This window comes from Gekko japonicus, unplaced genomic scaffold (assembly GCF_001447785.1).
Source record: "Gekko japonicus isolate JY-2015 unplaced genomic scaffold, Gekko_japonicus_V1.1 scaffold550, whole genome shotgun sequence".
Classification (NCBI taxonomy): Eukaryota; Metazoa; Chordata; class Lepidosauria; order Squamata; family Gekkonidae; genus Gekko; species Gekko japonicus.
In genome coordinates, this window is record NW_015167070.1 from 693,126 (window position 1) to 712,262 (window position 19,137).

Below are 19,137 nucleotides of genomic sequence, written 5' to 3' on the forward strand. Positions count from 1 at the left end.
TACTGGTTCTCCTCCCCAGTTGTGTTGTCTTTATATATTTGCTTGTTTTTATTGAGCTGTATAAATATTTTGAGGAGCTGCGGTGGCTCAAGTGGTTAAGACGCTGAACTGCAGGCTGAGGAAGGTCGGTAGTTCAGCAGTTTGAGACCCGAGTGTGCCGCATGACGGAGTGAGCTCCCGTCTCTAGTTCCAGCTCCTGCCAAACTAGCAGTTCGAAAGCAAGAAATTGCAAGGAGATAAATAGGGACCACTTCGGTGGGCAGGTAACAGCGTTCCATGCGCCTTGGTGTTTAGTCATGCCGGCCACATGACCACAGAAACGTCTTCGGACAGCGCTGGCTCTTCGGCTTTGAAACGGAGATGAGCACCGCAGCCCTAGAGTCGGACTCGACTGGCTTTCGAGAAAGGGAACCTTTACCTTTACCTCTAAATATTTTGCATGCTGTTTTAATGTTTTAAATGTTTTAACATTTTGATGTTTGCTGCCCTGGGGACCCTATTTGGATGGAAAGTTGCCATAGAAATGTTTTAACTAAATAATAAATAAAATTAATAACAATACAATGAAGCTATGGTTTACAGCTATGGAGAGACTCCAACTTCTGTCTTCAGGTATTTTTAATCATGAAAAATTTTCTTCTACTTAAAGCCCTCCAAAATGTGCAGTTTACAGGGCAATCATAAGTGGAGTTTGATCTTTCTAAGCCCATTGGCTTCAACACATAGGATGACACCTAGGTACCACCTTCAAATTCTTCCATTTATACTCTGGAAGTATCCCCCCCCCCCACATACAGACTTAAAAGCCAAACACGTGTCTAAAGTATCAATATGCAGGTAAACTAAGAAACAAGAAGTAAAGACAATCAGTCCATTTTCCCATGTCATTGTCCATCAACTAAATTTATACCCATAGCTATCGTAATAACAGTGAGCTCCTAGATAATAGGGGCAAACAACTAGAGAAGGATGATTATCTTTCTGATCCCAACCACAGCTTTCTATCCACCACATTTATACCTCATCCTTTAATTAGGTCAGGAAACTAAATATAAAGTTATTCAGCTTTATCTTCATAGCAACCTCGTGTGATAGGTTAGGTGGAGACCGAGTGACTATTCAAAGGTCACCCAGTAAACTTGATGGCTAATTGATTATCTGTATTTTAGTCTCCTCAGTCCCACGTTTTTGTCATTCCATGAACTACATAAAACAGAATTCTTCAGGAGGGCATTTCTATAAATGTAAGAGGGCTATATTATAGTGGAATGGTTCAGTTAGATGCTTTTATGAAAGGAACCAGACTGTGAACTTCTCAGTTTCCTTTATGTATTATCTTACTCTTACTGCTTTGTTTTCATACTTACATAATACCATTTATGCATTGTTTAACGTAACGTCTAATACTCATACTACGAGCCCTGGGGTTATACTGGACCCAATGTTATTGCTGGAGCAGCACATTAATGCAGCTGCAACAAAGGCTTTCTTCCAACTCAGCCTAGCTCAAAAAGTAGCCCCTTATCTTAATCTGGCTGATCTGGCTGCCAGGACCCACAGGACAGTAAAATCAAGAGTAGGCTATGGTAATGCACTGTATGTTGGTCTCCCCTCAGAATCAATTAAGAAACTCCAGTTAGTGCAGAACGCCACTGCTCGCCTATTATCAGGAGCTAGACGGAACATGCATATCACTCCCATTCTACAGTTACTCTGTTGGATGCCCATTAGTAACTGGGGGTATATGTGGCAGCCACGTCAAGGTGTTGGTTATCACATACAAGGACCTTCATGACCTTGGACCATATCTATGAGACCACCTCTCCCCCTATGCTCCGCCATAACAGCTTAGCTCATCTGAGCTAGGTCTTCTACAGGTAACTGCCTGCACATGGGCAGAATCAACAACTACCCCTATACATGCCATCTCCGTTGTGGCCTCCACCTTATGGAATGGCCTGCCTGTAGAGGTCCAGAATGCTCCCAGTCTCCTGGCTTTCCAGAAACCATGCAAAACTGAATTATTCAAGAGGGCTTTTCTATGTAGGCAATGGAGTTGTGCTGTACTAAATGAATCATAAAGTTACTTGGATAAATTATTAGGGACTGTGGTCTATACTACTGTGTCTCGCTTGTTGAAACTAGGATCCTACTATGCATTTTTAGCATCATTTAATGTGCCATGTTAACACCTATGCTTTGCTTCAGTGTTGTTTTTAGATTTCTGATTGGTTCTATAATGCTAATCTTATTGTATTGTTCATTGAATGTGCAATCCTGTAGATTGTATTGACTCACTCTGTGTAATCCACCTTGAGTCCAAGTGAGAAAGGTGGACTATAAATCTAGTCATGGGTATTACTACAGATGCATCTGGGTCTTCCAGCCATTTTGTGAGTTTGCTGTAGGTGAAGTGTCTGACAGAGAAGGCACCCTGAATGGAATTAAATACTTTTTTTCAATATATAGAGCTTGCCACTCCTCAGCAGTAGTGATGTCATGCCAGCATTCTGTTCCCAATGAACTTTTCTAAAGAAATCCCCCCCCCAGTTATGGAAGTTCCCTGACCTAGTCAGTCAAACCACAACTGTAGACAGCCTTTACCTGGGAGAAGGTCATTTGAGCTTCTGAAAGTATGCGTGAATTCACTTTTTTCATGTCTGTGTTGTCACTTTCCTTCTAAATGAAAAGAAATCCAGTGAAGATCCTATTAGAAACGGCAACGATAATGCTAGGGACCTTTCCAGCTCAGCCCTGGCCTGGAAGAACTGGTTCATGAGATAGGGCTGCCAAACCTCCCCCCCCCCCGGTTTGGCAGGGGTCCCCACTTTTGGGGGGTTCTACCTGTTGCCGGCCAGCTGGCCAATGGGGGAAGCCCCACCCCCCAAACCCCACTACTCGCAGCCACCCCTCTCCCTTCTCCCTGCACTTAAAGGTGCAGGAAGCGGGTGTGTAAAGCCTTCTAGCTCCCTTCACTTAAAGGGGCCCTTTTAAGTGCAGGGAGCTGGCGTTTCCCACGCGCCTGACCTCCAAGCAGAGATCGGGCATGCAAAGGCTTCCAGCTCCCTGCACTTAAAGAGGCCCCTTTAAATGCAGGAAGCTGGCGTTTCCCCACGCGCCCATCGGGTGGGGGGGCAGACATCCCCAACGTGACGTCATCACGTCGGGGATGCCCCGCCCCCTCCGGGACACCCCCCAAAGTCCTCTGCTGGGGGCTAAAATGGACCTGGCAACCCTATCATGAGATGGCTACCCTATGTACCCTCCCCCACATATTTTCTTGCCCAGCTGAAAGTGGAAGCTTAGAAGCCTTTTACCTGGCAAGAGAGGCTTATCAAATTATATTAATTATATCAGGAAACAGAAGATTTAACTTTTGTTAACAAATGAGCCTCTTAAGAGCCCTAACTGGTTTGATGAGCAAGCCCTTCTGTCTATAAAACAACAACCATTTCAAATGTGTCAGATAACAGCAATAATTCTCATGAATTTCTGACATTTGTGTGTGTGTGTTTTAATAATGGAACTGTTCCAACTGCCTAATAAAAAACTAAATATTTAAGAAACAGGATCTCTGTGAGTAGCCTATACTAAAGGGAAAAGCACATTACTCTGTAATGAACTAATCTTGAGAGGTGATTGGTGCCCAGATTCTCATTGTGTTAAATGGAAGTTCAATTTCTTGAAGCCTCCAGGACTGAACTCCACCGAAACTGATATCTTTTATCCTTTGCCTCTTCTTAAATTGTCTCTTACTGGGAATTACTATCCCTACAATTCTATTAGTGAACAAATTGAAGAGCCTAGTTAAGAGGAAATGGGCAATACAAAAGAATGTTGTATTGTACCTGGAAAATGAGAACGACCACCATTATCTATCTAGTTCCGCTGGCTTTTATTTTTAGACCTACTTTTTGAAAAACAAGACTATAAAGTTGTTCATTGTGTTAGCCGCTATTTCCCCAGCAGCACTGGTGTTAATTCACATCTGTTCAGGAAGCTTAGCATTATAGAAACTAAGAATTTAGTTTTCTCATAAGGCCAGCCAACAATTGAAACCTTACTCCAAAGGACTGGGCAGGCATATTCTCCACTGAAATGAACAGGATTTCATGCTAGCAGAATCCTTTGAAAGACAGAGCATTCACAGTTTTGTCTCTGTGCATGTTTCAAAAGTCATATAGAACATTCACTTCAGAATACCATCTTTTGTATGAGAAATCATTTAAATAAACCTTAATAACTACCTTCCTGAAAATATTAACCCCAGTATCTTACATTAAGAACCATTTAATTCTTGTGGTTTCCTTCTATGAGAGTCTTTATTGAAGCAGTTCTCCCAAGAGACACAGGGAAGGTTACAACAATATTACATATAACACAAAATTAAATCCAATAAACTACTTATTTAACTCAATAATTATTCCAGACGGATTAATTGGATGATTGTTGACATTGTGTAAAATAAGTAATAGCAGATCATCTAATAAATCCATTTAAAACAACTGTTATAAGTAATTTTAAATAATTAGGTTTTATAGTGTTGCCAGAAGACTGAAATATCACACCACAACCAGAAAAGTGTTGGTCCACACATACAAGTATCAAACTTGCACATCGGTTGGGACCTGAAGCAGCCCTTTGTCATAAGAACGCAATTGCTGCACAGGAGGACAATTCTGTAGATCTTTCAATTGTGAGGCCTTAGAGTTGCCCAAATAAATAAATGCAGAAGACAATAAAACAATCCTAAGAACACTTTTCTGGGAGTAAGACCCACTGAACAGCCCAGAGTAGGATTCTGAGTAGACTTGCTCAGGATTGCTCTCTGCTGCCTCAAGAACCACTCAATCCAGGCTTGCAATCTGACATTTGCCCCATCATCTGTGGTGAATAAGACACATTGCCAGGGAAAGTGACAAATTCTCTTTGCCCCTTCTAGCGTGTGAGTGAGCTCTTGGGCTCTGAAAGACACTGGGGGCGATTTCGCACTAGAGCTGCCTCGCGGCGCAGCCGCCGTTTGCCCCAACACAAACATGTCAATTTCACACCCGAAGCTGCGGGGCTGCATTTTGACTCACAGCTTCGCCCGATTTCCTCCGCAGTTTTGTGATTATGGTTTTTGAGGATCATGAAACTGCAGAGGAAATCGGGCGAAGCCGCGGCTCACACCCACAGCCTTGGGTGTGAAATTGACAAATAGTGTTGGGGCAAATGGTGGCTGCGCTGCGAGGCAGCTCTAGTGCGAAATCGCCCTGGCTTTTTAAGGTTAACCAGGATATAGAGAAAACAAGGCACACAGTCTCAAAGATGTATTGCTGGTTTTTAAACAGGGCTGTGCTCTGGCAACTACGTACCAAGCTCCATTTTTCTAGCCTCCTGGAAGAAAGGAAGAAACAGGTTCATATATGGACTTCAAAAAACAATCCTGAATCTGGGAGGCTGTACATGAAGCTCTCTTTCTCCCTTCAAGCTTTATAGTTCCTAGATCTAAGGTTGGGAAACTAACAGATGTTTGGGGTGCAACTTTCAAAATATTATCTGGTATTCTATTGATTTTATTTTTAAGACATTTATAGGCTCGCCTTTCTCATAATGCAGGAACAACATAAAACCATAATTAACACCACACATTAAAACACAACAATAAAAATATTTAATGCCTGCATTCACTGTGTTTCCTACTGTGTCCCAACGAATCAAGCAGTGCCATGAGCCCTTTGAAAAAGTTCAGTTTCACAGCTGTTTCTAAAAGTGAGGAGAACCTTTCTCACATCTTCAGGAAGCCTATTCCACAAAATGGGAGCTGAAACTGTAAAAGAATGCAAACGAACTACAGCTGTCTGCACCTGCCTGCAGGAGAAAAAATGGTATGGGGAACAAGAGGAATGTACAGGTTCACTCAGAAGGGGTGGTCCTTCAAGTATGTAGGCCCCCCAGGCTAAGATAGGATTTAAAGGAAATCTGGACTAAGCAGGACTAGGAGACAGCTCATGCACACTTTCTTACACAACCACAAAGCATGCATAAAACATGACTATGAAGTATCATGCTTTAAACTATTGGTATGATCAGCCACACAGGCCTGAGGAAATTTACAAGTAGACCATGATACACATGAAAACATAATGATCAGGCATTGCCATAGACCTCTTCCCATTCATATCTAAGGGTGCCACTTGACTTCTGTTTTATTTTGCTACAACTGACAAACACAGTTACCATTTGAAAACTACTATAGCAAGGAACAAAGCAAAGGAACATGAACAAATACCAGACTCACCAAGACATGATACTGGCTAGGAAAAGGAGGCAGACAGGCTTGCACTAATGGGATGTAGTAACAAGTCTCCACAAAGACACCATGGGATTGGGCTGTTAATGTTTGTATAGGATTCACATCATGAAAGGCGCTCAACAGAACAAAGACATGGAGATGAGAATACCCACAAGATGTACAGTGCAATCTTGTGCAGAGACTCAATGGCCTTAGACTGAAGTAACTCTGCATAGAGACAGCACTGTTACAAATCAGATCCCATTAAAATGTGAGGTCCTGAGAGCCCTGGGAAGTTTTAAAGTTCTAAGTGTTGCACAGATGGTGTCCAATCTAACAGATAATGGTGACCATTTTCATTTTATAGGGACCATTCCAGCTTTTTTGTACTGACTGTTTAACTCCTATGAACTAAACTCTCCACTAATAGACTTATAATCAATGTAATCCAAACTATCCTGACGCACACAACTTCAAGAGTAACCAAAGGGAGGCCTCCTCCATTTAAATCACTCAGTTTAGAGTGCTGCCAAGTGACCCCTGTGTAAGCAGTAGAAGATGACAGATGGGGATCATCTTGTAGCTACATTCTAATGGTATGAGAAAGTCCAAACATGTCAGTTCAGTTTAGACTTGCGTCTAACATCCAACCAAAAAAGCTTTCATTTGTGTTAAATTTGACTACAAGGTAGCATTAAATGAGATTATAATCATAAGCATTCAGTATAATACTCCAGTGTTGCATACGGGGAGATAAAATGGGAGGTGGCTTGTGCTCGGTTCAGATTTCAAAAGGCTGACCATATACATAATTATTAAATTTTTAAACTCCTGCCACAATACCCAATGCCTCTTCATCAATCTGAGCACAGTTCCTTTCAATTGAAATCACTGTCCTAGAATAAAAAGCAATTGGTGCTTCTGTACCATCTGGTAGTACAAGACTGAGCACAGCTGTAACTCCAAATGGTGAGGCATCACATGTAACAGATAGAGGTCTCATCATAGTGAGTGAGTACAGAGTCAGAGGTCAACAACTTCTTCATGTTTGTGAGTCCACTTCCACTGAGCATCTTTATCTAACAGGCGATGAAGGGGTTCTGCTATAGTGGCGTTGTTTTTTAAGAAAATGTGATAAAAATTTAGGAGTCCCAAAAATGCCTGAAGATCTTCCTTGCATTTTGGTCTAGGGGCATTGTGTATTGCCTTTACCTTAGCCTGTGCAGTGTGGATACCAGCTGCATCAATCTGGCATCCCAGAAATGTGATATTGGGAACTCCCAGCTGGCATTTCTCTTTCTTAACTGTGATTCCTGAAAGATCAAACTTCTGAGAACCTTTTTGAGTTGATTCATGAGTTAAACCTTAGAGGAGGCCATAATTAACATATTGTAACACATAAATTTTCCATGAAGTTTCCATGAAGCGCTGAAAGATTCCTGGTGTCACTGAGATTCCAAACTGAAGGCGTTTCACATGAAAAGCCCATCTATATATAATAATGGTTTGGGTATCTGCAGCCTTGTCATTCACTATCAGTTGCTGATAGGCTTGAGTGAGGTCCGGTTTAACAAAAACCTTTCCTCCTGCTAGGACAAGGCAACAACTGGTTTATGGCAGCCAATGGATATGGGTCTTGCTTGAGTGCCTTATTTACAGTACCTTTAAAATACCCACAGATACATATGTTGCCATTTGGTTTCAAGACAGGAACAGTAGGGGTGGCCCAGGTTGTGTGAGTCACTGGCTCTATAACTCCTTGTGCAATGAGCTGATCAAGCTCTTCATCAGTCTTTGGTCTCATGAAAGGAACATTCCAGGCTTTCAAACAAATAGGCAGGGCTTTTTTTTCCCGGGGAAACTTGCTGGAACAGAGTTCCAGAACCTCTTTGACAAAATTATTTTTAAAATGTTTAAAAGTTAATGAGTTTACAGTATACAGACTGAAAACTTCATTTACCTCTTGAGAGTTCTGCCATCTCTCTCTCTCTCTCTCTTTTTTAAAGGCCTGCAAATAGGTGTTATGATAGGGTCCGTTTGAATAGTCCTTGGTGGACCTTTGTATGCTCCTAATGCCTCAGTGAATACACATGGGAACTCAGATGCCAGTTCATCTAGTATTGCTAGACAGACACTATGTACTCCTTGAACATGGATTCCCAAGGGTGTGAACCAGTTTCTTCCCAGCAGGCTTTTACGAATCCCTTTAATAACTAGCAAGGATAATGTCTGTCTGACAGGTCCACAGTGAACATCTACATCACAGTTTCCAAGGATCTGAACAATCTGTCCATTTTAGTCACAAAGGTGACATTCTGATTTGTGTAATTTGGAATAGCTGTGAAAATTAGTTGCTGTCTATGATGGTGGATCCAGCCCCAGAGACAACTTCCATTTCACACTTCTGACCATTTATCTCTACAGTGGCAATCATTTCTGGACACTGACCCTCAACAGTGTGAATATGTTGAATAGAGTACAATGTCTGTACTTTTTCCTCAGGGAAACCCTCCAAATTATGGGCAGTTTGAAGCTGGGTACCTTTTCACTGCTCTCTTTGTTTCCTGGGATTAGCCCTTGACTGACAAACCTTTTCTATGTGACCCCTTTTTTTGGAAAGTGTGACACTCAGCATTCCTGAATCTGCATGCACTTCATTTTATGTTGCCCTCCACAGCTTAAATATATAGATGCATTACTTTATTTACATAATCCCACTGATGTAGATGTGAGCCTCTGGACTTGCTCCTGATTCCTGAGGTTTTTTTGGAGAATGTGGGTGTCAATCGGGTTCCTGTTACGAATTTCTCTGACATTACATGAAGTGGCTTCAGCTGCTAATGCTTGTTGCTGTGCTGCAGCAAAAGTCAGATTCTATTCAGAGAGGAGGCACCGCTGGATGGCCTCATCCTTAATTCCACAGATGAGCCTATCTCGTAACAAGCCTTCCAGAAGATCCCAAATTGATAATGTTCAGCAAGGTAATGGATCTCTGTAATGTATTCTGCTAATTTTCATTGGCTTGCTGATCACACTTAAAAAAACAGAACCTCTGTAGAGTAACAGATGCTGTGGGGCAAAAATGTGTCTTCAACACAGCTATCAGTTCATCATAAGTTTTTGTACTTGGTGCAGCAGGTGCCATCAGAGAACGAACAACAGCAAACGTTTTTTCTCCATAGACAATAAAATTGCACGCTTTTGTTCTGCCCCTTCAGTCTTATTAGCTTGTAGATAGTAAGATAGTCTTTCTGTATACCAGTCCCAAGTAGGGTTGCCAACTCACGAAAATGTAGCGGCGGGGGAGAGCCCAGCCGGTCCGGGAGCCTCTTCCAAATGTCCTCGTGCGCGCGCTTTGCGCGCTTTGCGCCGCCGGCGCGTCACCGGAAGTGACGTCACGCGCTGGGCGGGGCCACGCCATTTGAGGGCAAGAGGCAGGTTGACATAAATCAAATTCTTCTATATGGCCCAGTGCAGCCATTTCTGTAGTGAGTCAACACTAATGTGGAAGGCAAGGAACAAGCTTAGTCTGATCTCAACTAATTCCCACAGTTTCCTGGGTGTTTTAATAGCAGGGGAAACCTACCTTCATCGCCATGTTTTGTGTAGTGGAGCAAACAACAAAACACCCTGTTCCATTTGGCTGAAGGCCTCTTTATTAACAGTAACTGTAGGTCAGGTAACTGGGCTATTGGAATAAGGAATAACAATACTTAACTAAGCTGTTTCTAGAGCTGTAGGCCAGGATTGTCCTGGCCTGGTTCTGCACATTCTTAGTAGGCCTTGCACTTATGCAGGTTGCTAGCAGGGAGACTGAGAAGAGAAGCACTGAGTCCCTGCTATTCTCTTGCTTTCTCTGAGGCCTACTGGGAGAGCCTCTTAAAGAGGCAGTACATAACAGAAGTAATCCAATTGCCAGGGCATGCACCATGGTGGACAGATCTTTTCTGCCTGGGAAAAGCTAACCAGCAGTAGGCCTGGGTCCAATAGCACCCCTAGACTACAGACATGTTCCTTAAAGGGAATGCAAACCCATCCAGAACAGGTGATACCTTAAATCCTGGGTTAGACCTTCCACCCACTAGTAGCACTCCCATCTTGTTCAGATTAAGCTTCAGTTTATTAGGCACATCCACTCCAAAACTATCTTCAGGCACTGGGATCAGCAGGATGTGAGAGACAGTGGAGTATCATCCAAATATAGGTGACAACCCGGGCCAAATCACTGGGTGACCTCACACAGTGGTTTCATGTAGATGTTAAAGAGCATAGGGAACAAAATGGAAACTTTCGGGACCCCAGAGACCAAAGGCTATGGGGCGGAACAGCAGTCCCCCAGCACCACCTTCTGAAACCTACCCTCCAGGTACGACCAGAACCAACACAGAATGGTGCCTCCCAATCCCTGTCCAGATAGCCAGTTCAAAATGATACCATGATTGATGTTATTGAAAGCAGCCCAGAGGTCCAGCAGAATTAACAAAATCATACTTCCTTGTTTATCTCCCAGTGGAAGTCATCCAACATACCGACCAAGGCTGTTTTGGTCCCATACAAAGGCCTAAACTCAGATTGCCTCATCCAGGAAAGTTTGGAGTTGTCCAGCCACCACCCATTCAATCTCAAGAATGCTCAAGGATGGAGCATTGGACAATTATGGAGATCTCCTGGATCCAAAGGAAGACCCAAAATTCAGCGTAAATTTTGGGGATTGCACAGGTGCTAATGGCCCGGAAGATCCACTTCCACAAACCCTTTCCATTTGTGGGAGTTTGGATCCAATCAATTTTTTGAATTTACACTTAATTTAACTTAGAATTTGATTTAAATACATGTGTACAAAATCCCTTCAGGCTCCCCAGTTGATCTCTGGGCAAAAAACAAAAGGAGAGACTAGAAAGACTTAATATTTCACACCATTTTTTAAAAAAATCTTTCAGTTCAACTGATTTTACAAAAGCTGGCTCTGTTCAGTCCTTGTTGGGATTCTTTCCCTGATAGTGTGATGAATGAACTATTGACTTGTGCCTACACATCTCTGCAGTACAGCAGTAAACTGCTTATTTAACAATTAGTCAAGAAGTGTGGCATACTTAAGAAAAGATCATTTATTTTTTGTTTATCAGTTGGGGCAGCAAGAGCTGGTTCTCACACTCCCCCGAATGAAATATTGGAGGTTAAGAGCTCCAGGAATGTCTAGGCTTGATTTAATGAAGTTTGATTGCTCTACTCACACTACATGTGTTTACTTCCAGATTGTGTTAAAGAGCAGTAACTGATTCTTATGCTCCACTGGCATTTTAAATAAACAGAGGAAGAAAAGGATTACGCTCCAGTTTTAAATCATTTTGGTACCTGAAGATATTATTCAAAAATACTACATTATTTAAAAATGAAAAACAAATGTAATAAAACAGAATATTATTCTAGTTGTTTTTTTAAGGTTAGATTATTCTTTACATTATTTTTATAGATTGGAATACATTTGTAGATTTATGGAATGATAGATTTAGGTAAAATAAACTAAAGAAAATTCAAAACATCAGAATGTACACCATTGTAATGAATTCTGAAGGGTGGAATTATGTTAAGGATTATTATTATGGTATATCAGGATGTGTAAAACTTGTTAAGGATATCATGTTACAATTTCTGCGAGGTTGGATGTGGTGATTTTAAGAGGGTTTTCTATGGTAGCATTATATTTATATTATAACTAGGAGTAAGGTCCATTGTGGGAAGAAATACAACGAGCTCTAGAAAGAGGCTCCAGGTGAGTGTCCTGGCTGTGGCTTGGTGGGGCGGTGGAGGGAAGGGAAAAATAGAGGGAAGTGAGCCATGTTTACTTCCTTCTGCTTAGCTATAAGACAAGGCTGTCTCATGTCATTTTGCAGCCCCAAGTGGGTAGTATGGGAGGAGAGCCACATGCCATGTTTTCTAGATTTCAAGGGTATGAAAAGTGGTTCCATAGCCAGTTACAGGCTTGCCAACTCTGGGTTGGGAAATACCTGTAGATTTGAGGGGTAGAGCCTGGGGAGGGCAGGGTTTGGGATGAGGAGGAACCTCAGCAGGGTATAATGCAATAGAGTCCACTGACCAAAGCAGCCATTTTCTCCAGGAGATCTGATCTTGGAGATCTCCAGGTATCACCCAGTGGTTGGCAATACTAAGGGAAGGGCCAGGTTTGCTGAAGGACTTCAGTGAAGTATAATGCCATAGAGCTCACCTTCCAAAGCAACCATTTTCTCCATGGGGACTGATCTCTGTAGTCTGGAGATCAATTGTAATTCAGAGAGATGACTCCCTGCTAATGCCCCATGGCCTCTTGGGACTCCCAACTTGGGATTTGTATTTCTAATTGCCTTTGCGATGGTTGCAGTAAGGCCAGCTGAGAACTACAACTCCCAAGGTGCAGCACGCCAAAAGTGGGGGTATAAGAATGGAGGAGCCAACGGGATGGGCCAACAGGACACCAAGGCAGCTTCCCCAGTGGCCAGTAGGTAAGTAGGTGAGTTGTCACCAGCACAGCTTGCCACATATATATATGTGTGTGTGTATTATATATTATTTTAAATTAACTCACTCTCAAATTGGTATTGATATGTTTACTAATAAAACAGGAAAATGTTTAAAAGATCCAAAACAAAGTGATTTGAGAGCGTTTTTAAAAAATCAAGCGATTCCGAAATGTTCCCATGCTCATCCATCCTTCTCTTACAAGCTACAGCAGAATGAGACAGCACTATCAAGTAAGTAATGTCCAAACACTGTCGTGCGTATGGACTGTACCAAAGCTCAGTACTTCTAATTAAGTAGGTTTACAGTGCAGCTACTCCTGTAGAAGCCTAAGACAAAAGGATTAAACACATAGAGGAACAAGCCCTCCTAAGGAAGAATCAGTATAGCTTTAGTAAGTTCTTTGAAAAAGTTAGCACAAATATGGACTAACATGAACACCTAGAGGGCATTTATCTAGTGGTAACAGTTATTAACAACATAGTTTTAAAGACAAATCTCCTCTTTGGTTAAATATTAAATGACACACCAATGAATTAAACTTACCCATACAAGCAGCAAAAGATTTCTTTTTACTGTTCCACAATACCCCAACATCCCGACAATAATCAGGAAGCAGCAGACTGCAATCATGACTGGATGAACTACAGGAAAATAAGTGGAAACAACAGCTTCCTCTACCCTGAAAGCAAATGAAATTGAGGGTCAGAGAAATAGAAGTCAACCAGGCTTCCCTGTTCTTTTGTTCAAATAACCCAGAAAAAAGTAGCCAGACTTGGCACTTTCACACATGCTAAATAATGCAGTTTTAATCCACTTCAGCAATCATTTGCAAGTGCATTTTGCCATTTTACACAGCATTGCAAAGTGCATTTTAAGTCTGTTATTTAATGTGTGTGAAAGCACCCTATTATGAAACTGTCATGTATTCTGGGTCTATATGGAAACAGTATAGAAGAATGATTTTCAGAGGAGCCCCACCTCCTAGGCTGCAAGCACCTACTGAGCTATTTCTTCTTGCTTCTTTTAGGAAGCACAAAGGACCAAAAGGAAGAAAGTTGCTCATCCAATTTAAATTCATATTTCTGCAAAGTAAGTGAATACAGTATACTTGGGAAAACGTAGAGCCCTCATCAATTCGTAATAGTGAAAGAACAGAGTTAGATGGTAATCCTTGATGGGAGAATAGGGATATTACAATTTTACAACTGAAATGTTGGAGGACACTCTCAAATATTCAGTGACAAGGGGATGAATATGTCAAAGTGCTATATAGATTTGAATAGGAAAAGAAAGAGACCTAATTGTGAGGCTATCTAAACCCTTACTTCAGCTGAACAAACCTTTAATGCTCTCAAACTCCTGGGCTGTTCTTCTCAGCAACCGAAAATGAAAATTAGAAAGGAGTAGGACTGTAGAGTCCTGCTTTAAAGAGCATGTAAACCTACACATAAATAGGTTGTTCATAACACTGTTAACAGAGATCACAATATCCCTTTCTAGGTTTCTTGCATCCACCACAGAAAGAAGACTTCCTTTTCATAATGCAGAAGAGAGAATTCTGGGATGACCTCACACCCTCACAGAATACAACCCTGCCACGTGGGGAGAAATAATGCATCCAAAACAATTTAACCAAAAGCATCCACAATACAGTCATTAGATCACCAACCATGATAAAGGTAAAGGGTCCCTTGCTCGAAAGCCAGTCGAATCCGACTCTAGGGTTGTGGTGCTCATCTCTATTTCAAAGCTGAAGAGCCAGCGCTGTCCAAAGACATTTCCGTGGTCATGTGGCCGGCATGACTAAACACCAAGGCGCACGGAACGCTGTTACCTTCCCACTGAAGTGGTACCTATTTATCTACTTGCAATTTCTTGCTTTCGAACTGCTAGGTTGGCAGGAGCTGGAACTAGAGACGGGAGCTCACTCCGTCATGCAGCACACTCGAGTCTCGAACTACTGAACTACTGACCTTCCACAGTCTGCAGTTCAGCGTCTTAACCACTTGAGCCACTGCAGCCATGGACAGAACCATATTTCTGGTGACCAGCAGGAAAAGTCTCCAGCATATTCCACAAGAGGAGTATTTAGAAGCTGCCAGCAATACAAGGACACAAAGTCCATAGCTATATCCTTTGCTGGAATACAGCAGCAGTGTCAGGAATTGAGAAGAACAGTTTTCTATATCCACCCACACGCAAACACTACACCTGCTGCTCCTCCACTGTAAAAATCCCTTCCCAAACAATGAGCACAAAAATGATACCTGGCTACTGGAAACAATGGCTGGCTACCAAGGCCAATCAACATTTGTGAACTCCAAGCACATATATCTTTGTTCATGTAAGCATGTCAGCAGTATTCCATTTAACTGGGGTAAACAAATGGTAAGTTTTTTAAATCTGCTTCCTTTCCCCCACATAATGAATCTTTATTTGAAAGATGAAATTTACTCTCTGCCTTAACACCTCCTCCTCCAGCACCCTGCCCTATAAGCAGAATTCCCACTTTGATTTCCATACACACCAGAAGAAGTGAGTAGTGACTTACAAAAGCTCATAATGAAATAAACACTGTTGGTCTTTTAGGTGCCCCTGGACATTTGTTTTCTTTTTCTACAATAGACTAATACCGCTACCCCTTCACAAATTTTAAAATCAGCATTAGTCTACAAAACATAGCATTCATTGTCCTTATCAAGGATGGTGATACTAACATGATGATGTATTCATTTTGATTTGATGCTGTGTCATTCATATTCCAGCAGGCTTTTATTGCAAAAGCAAATTCACGGTATTAACCATAGTTCTCAGAGGTGGGGGGAAGCCCTTTTCTGAGGTGGCCTGGTATCATTAAACAACAGATTTTCCTGTGTAGACTGCCAGAGCCAACAGACAAACTCTGCATCATTCACTTCCCAGGCTTTGTAGCATGAAGGGTTTGTGTTGGCAGTCACAAATGACCGGTGGCCATTTCACAATTTATGTTGCAATCACATTTGTAGCGTACAATGGCATGTTCAACAGCAAATTCTGTACAGCCTGAAGGGGAGCCGCAGACACACATCAGATAGTGGGGAGGGAGCTGAAATGGGAGGCAGCTGGCGGCAGCTGCTTGATTCATGGCCACTGTGGGATTATAAAAGACATTTAGGAGTGGTCAGTTGTGATCCCAGCTGTGGAATACACGGTCTGCCACATCAACTCAAGCCTGCTATCTTATGTGAAGGGAGTTTTTATCAGATGATTTTTGTGGAGTTCCCTCTATACTGATTCTTATAATATATGGAAGCAGGGTGGAAAATACCATTTTTCTCTGAAGACCATGTGCCCCTACTGTTTGGAGGACTGATGACCACAAAAGAAATGATGCTGTAGCTTGGAAATTGCCATCCAAGGAAAATCCACTTTGGGCCATCTTTACGCGCTTTCTACCATATGCATAAAATTGGTCCTTTTGCTGATCATACTGCTAACCAGTAATTATAGGTTGGTCTTTCATGCTGGTTTTAATGAGGTTGATGACAGATCAAGACTGTCTAATGGCTGAGAGCCTTGTGTGTTTTTGTAGTTGAAATGTAGGGTTGTTAAATCCACTCTGAGGGTTCTTTTTTAATGGAAATATGGGCTATAACTAAAGGAATATGTCAAAAAGCAAATAATGGTGCACTCACTCCTGAAGAAACCTATTCTGGACCTAGAAGAGTTGAATAACTACTGCCCAATCCTAAATGTACTATTCTTGAGCAAGATGACTGAACAAGTGGCAGCTGACTCCTGAATGAAGAAAATTGTTTAGATCCATTCCAATCTGGTTTCAGGCCTGGTTATGGGACTGAAACGGCCTTGGGTCGCCCAGGAGCATGACATGTGTGGGTGGAGGGACAGGGGAGTGTAACTCTGTTAATTCTCCTGGAACTCTTGGCAGTTTTCAATATCATCAATCATGTCCTTCTGGATTGCCTTTTGGGACTAGGAGGCACTGTTCTGCAGTGGTTCCAGTCCTACCTCAAGGGTAGGTTTCAAAGTGTGGTGCTGGAGGACTGCTCCTCTGCCCCTTGGCCTCTGGCCTACAGTGTTCCCCAAGGTAGCATTTTGTCCCCCATACTTTTCAATATCTATGTAAAGCTGCTAGGAGAAGTCATCCAGAGATTTGGGCTGAGTTGCCACCAATAAGCAGAAGACAGCCAGCTCTCACACTATCAGCAGATCTCAAGGAGGCTGTGAACACCATGGACAGGTGCCTGGAGGCAGTTTTGGAATGGATGAGGGCTAACAAAATGAAGCTTAATCCTGACAAAATGGAGGTGCCACTGGTGGGGGGAATGTCTGATCCAGGAAATGAGTTATCCCCTGTTCTGGATAAGCTTGCACTCCCCCTAAAGAAGAAGGTTCGCAACTTGGGAGTACTCCTGGACCCAGGCCTCCTGTTAGATAAACAAGTGGCAACAGTGGCCAGGGGTGCCTTTCACCAGCTTTGCTTTGGCTGGTGAGCCAGCTGTGGCTTTTCCTGGCCAGAAAAGATCTTGCCACTGTGGCGCGTGCCCTAGTAACTTCTAGATTAGATTACTGCCATGTGCTCTGTGTGGGGCTATCCTTGAAGACTGTCTGGAAGGTGCAGTTGGTACAGAATGCTGTGGCCAGAGTATTGACTAGGGTGAGATGTAGGGACCATATCACTCCATTCTTGTTCCATTTATGATGGCTTCCAGTTTGCTTCCAGGGTCAATTCAGGATGCTGATATTGACCTTTAAAGACCTATATGGTTTGGGAGTGGGACCAACATAACTTAAAGATTGCCTTCCCCCACATGAACCTACCCATTCACTCCAGTCATCTTCGGAGGCCCTGCTTTGGTTGTCCCCGGAAACTGAGGCTAATGGTTGAAAACCCAAGAAAGGGCTTATTTGGTCATGGCACCAAAACTTTGGAACTCCTTCTCCAAGAAGGTCTATCTCCCTCCATTGGTGTCTTCTGCCAGTCGGTGGAGATTTTTTTTAAATTTTGTTTGGCATACCTCCAATAACCATTATTGGCCCTCCTTCCTGGTTCTGGTGTTGTTAGTTTACATGAAACTGCTTTATAGTGAATCAGACCTGTGGTTCATCAGATTCAGTACTGTCTATGCCAGGAGTGTCAAACATGTGGCCCAGGGGTCAGATCAGGCCCCCGGAGGGCTTCTATAAGGCCTGCAGTGGAACTGGCTGTCTTCTGCTTTTTCTTCCAGTTCTGATGCTGCTGCATCATCGTAGGCTTGCAGCTTACAGATACACACCTGAACAGCATACTCAATATTGCAACAGCACAGACATTTTGATGCAATAATTCAGAGCAAGAGGTGTCAGTTATCAGACACTGTTAAATAAAATATTACAAGAGTGCTATTTTAAGCATGTTTTTATTTTAAGTAAAAAAAAAACCCTTTGTGTTTGTGTCCTTTATAAAGTTTATATCTCCACTACCTGACATTACATTTTATGACACACATGGCTCGGCCCAACAAAGTCTCATTTATGTCAGATCCAGCCCTCTTTACAAATGAGTTTTACACCCCTGGTCTATGCAGACTGGCAGCAGTTTTCCAGGGTCTCAGGCAGAGGTCTTTCACATTACCTACTGCTAGATCTTTCAACTGGAGATACTGGGGACTGAACCTGTGACCTTATGCATGCCAAGCAGATGCTCTACCACTGAGCCACAGCCCCTCCACGTTTTTATTGAATTATTTTATTATTTTAAATGTTAGTTTTTAATTGTCTATATGTTTTAATGTTTTTACGTGCACCACCTAGAGGACTCTGATCAGGTGGAAAGGCAGAATAAAACTGTTTTAAATAAAAAAAATAAACTTGACTTGTTAGAGAAGATCAGGACTACAGGTACCGCAAGACCTTTCATATCTATACAGGGACATTAGAAGAGTGGGTTTCAAAGTTTCCACTGAATTCTTTCATCCAACAATCCTTTATCTCACCCACTAGTTCGGCATTCTGACAACATTACCACCAGTTACTCCTGCCCCCACTCCCATATTTCACATCAGAAATATGGCAATTAACAAGGCACCCACATTACCTCAGTCAGTTGTGATATACCTTTAAAACCTTGTGATAGGCAAAGAAGAAGAGATTGGATTTATACTCCGCCCTTCACTCGGGAGTCTCAAAGCAGCTTACAAACTCCTTTCCCTTCCCCTCCCCACAACAGACACGCTGTGAGGTGGGCAGGGCTGAGAAAGCTCTTTCCAGAACTGTCCTTGAGAGAATAGCTCTGACAGAACTATGGCTTGCCCAAGGTCATCCAGCCAGGTGCAAGTGGAGGAGTGGGGAATCAAACCCGG

General features: G+C 42.4%; 1 protein-coding gene across 2 annotated transcripts in view; it reads right to left on the reverse strand.

Annotated features, from left to right (window-relative positions):
* TSPAN12 (tetraspanin 12) overlaps positions 1–19,137 on the reverse strand; it is a 102,713-nt gene that overhangs the window by 38,811 nt on the left and 44,765 nt on the right. For both annotated transcript variants that reach the window (XM_015412688.1, XM_015412689.1), the window contains one exon: positions 13,340–13,475. In XM_015412688.1, coding sequence (XP_015268174.1) covers positions 13,340–13,475 — 136 coding nt within the window. The remainder of the gene's footprint in view (positions 1–13,339; positions 13,476–19,137) is intronic.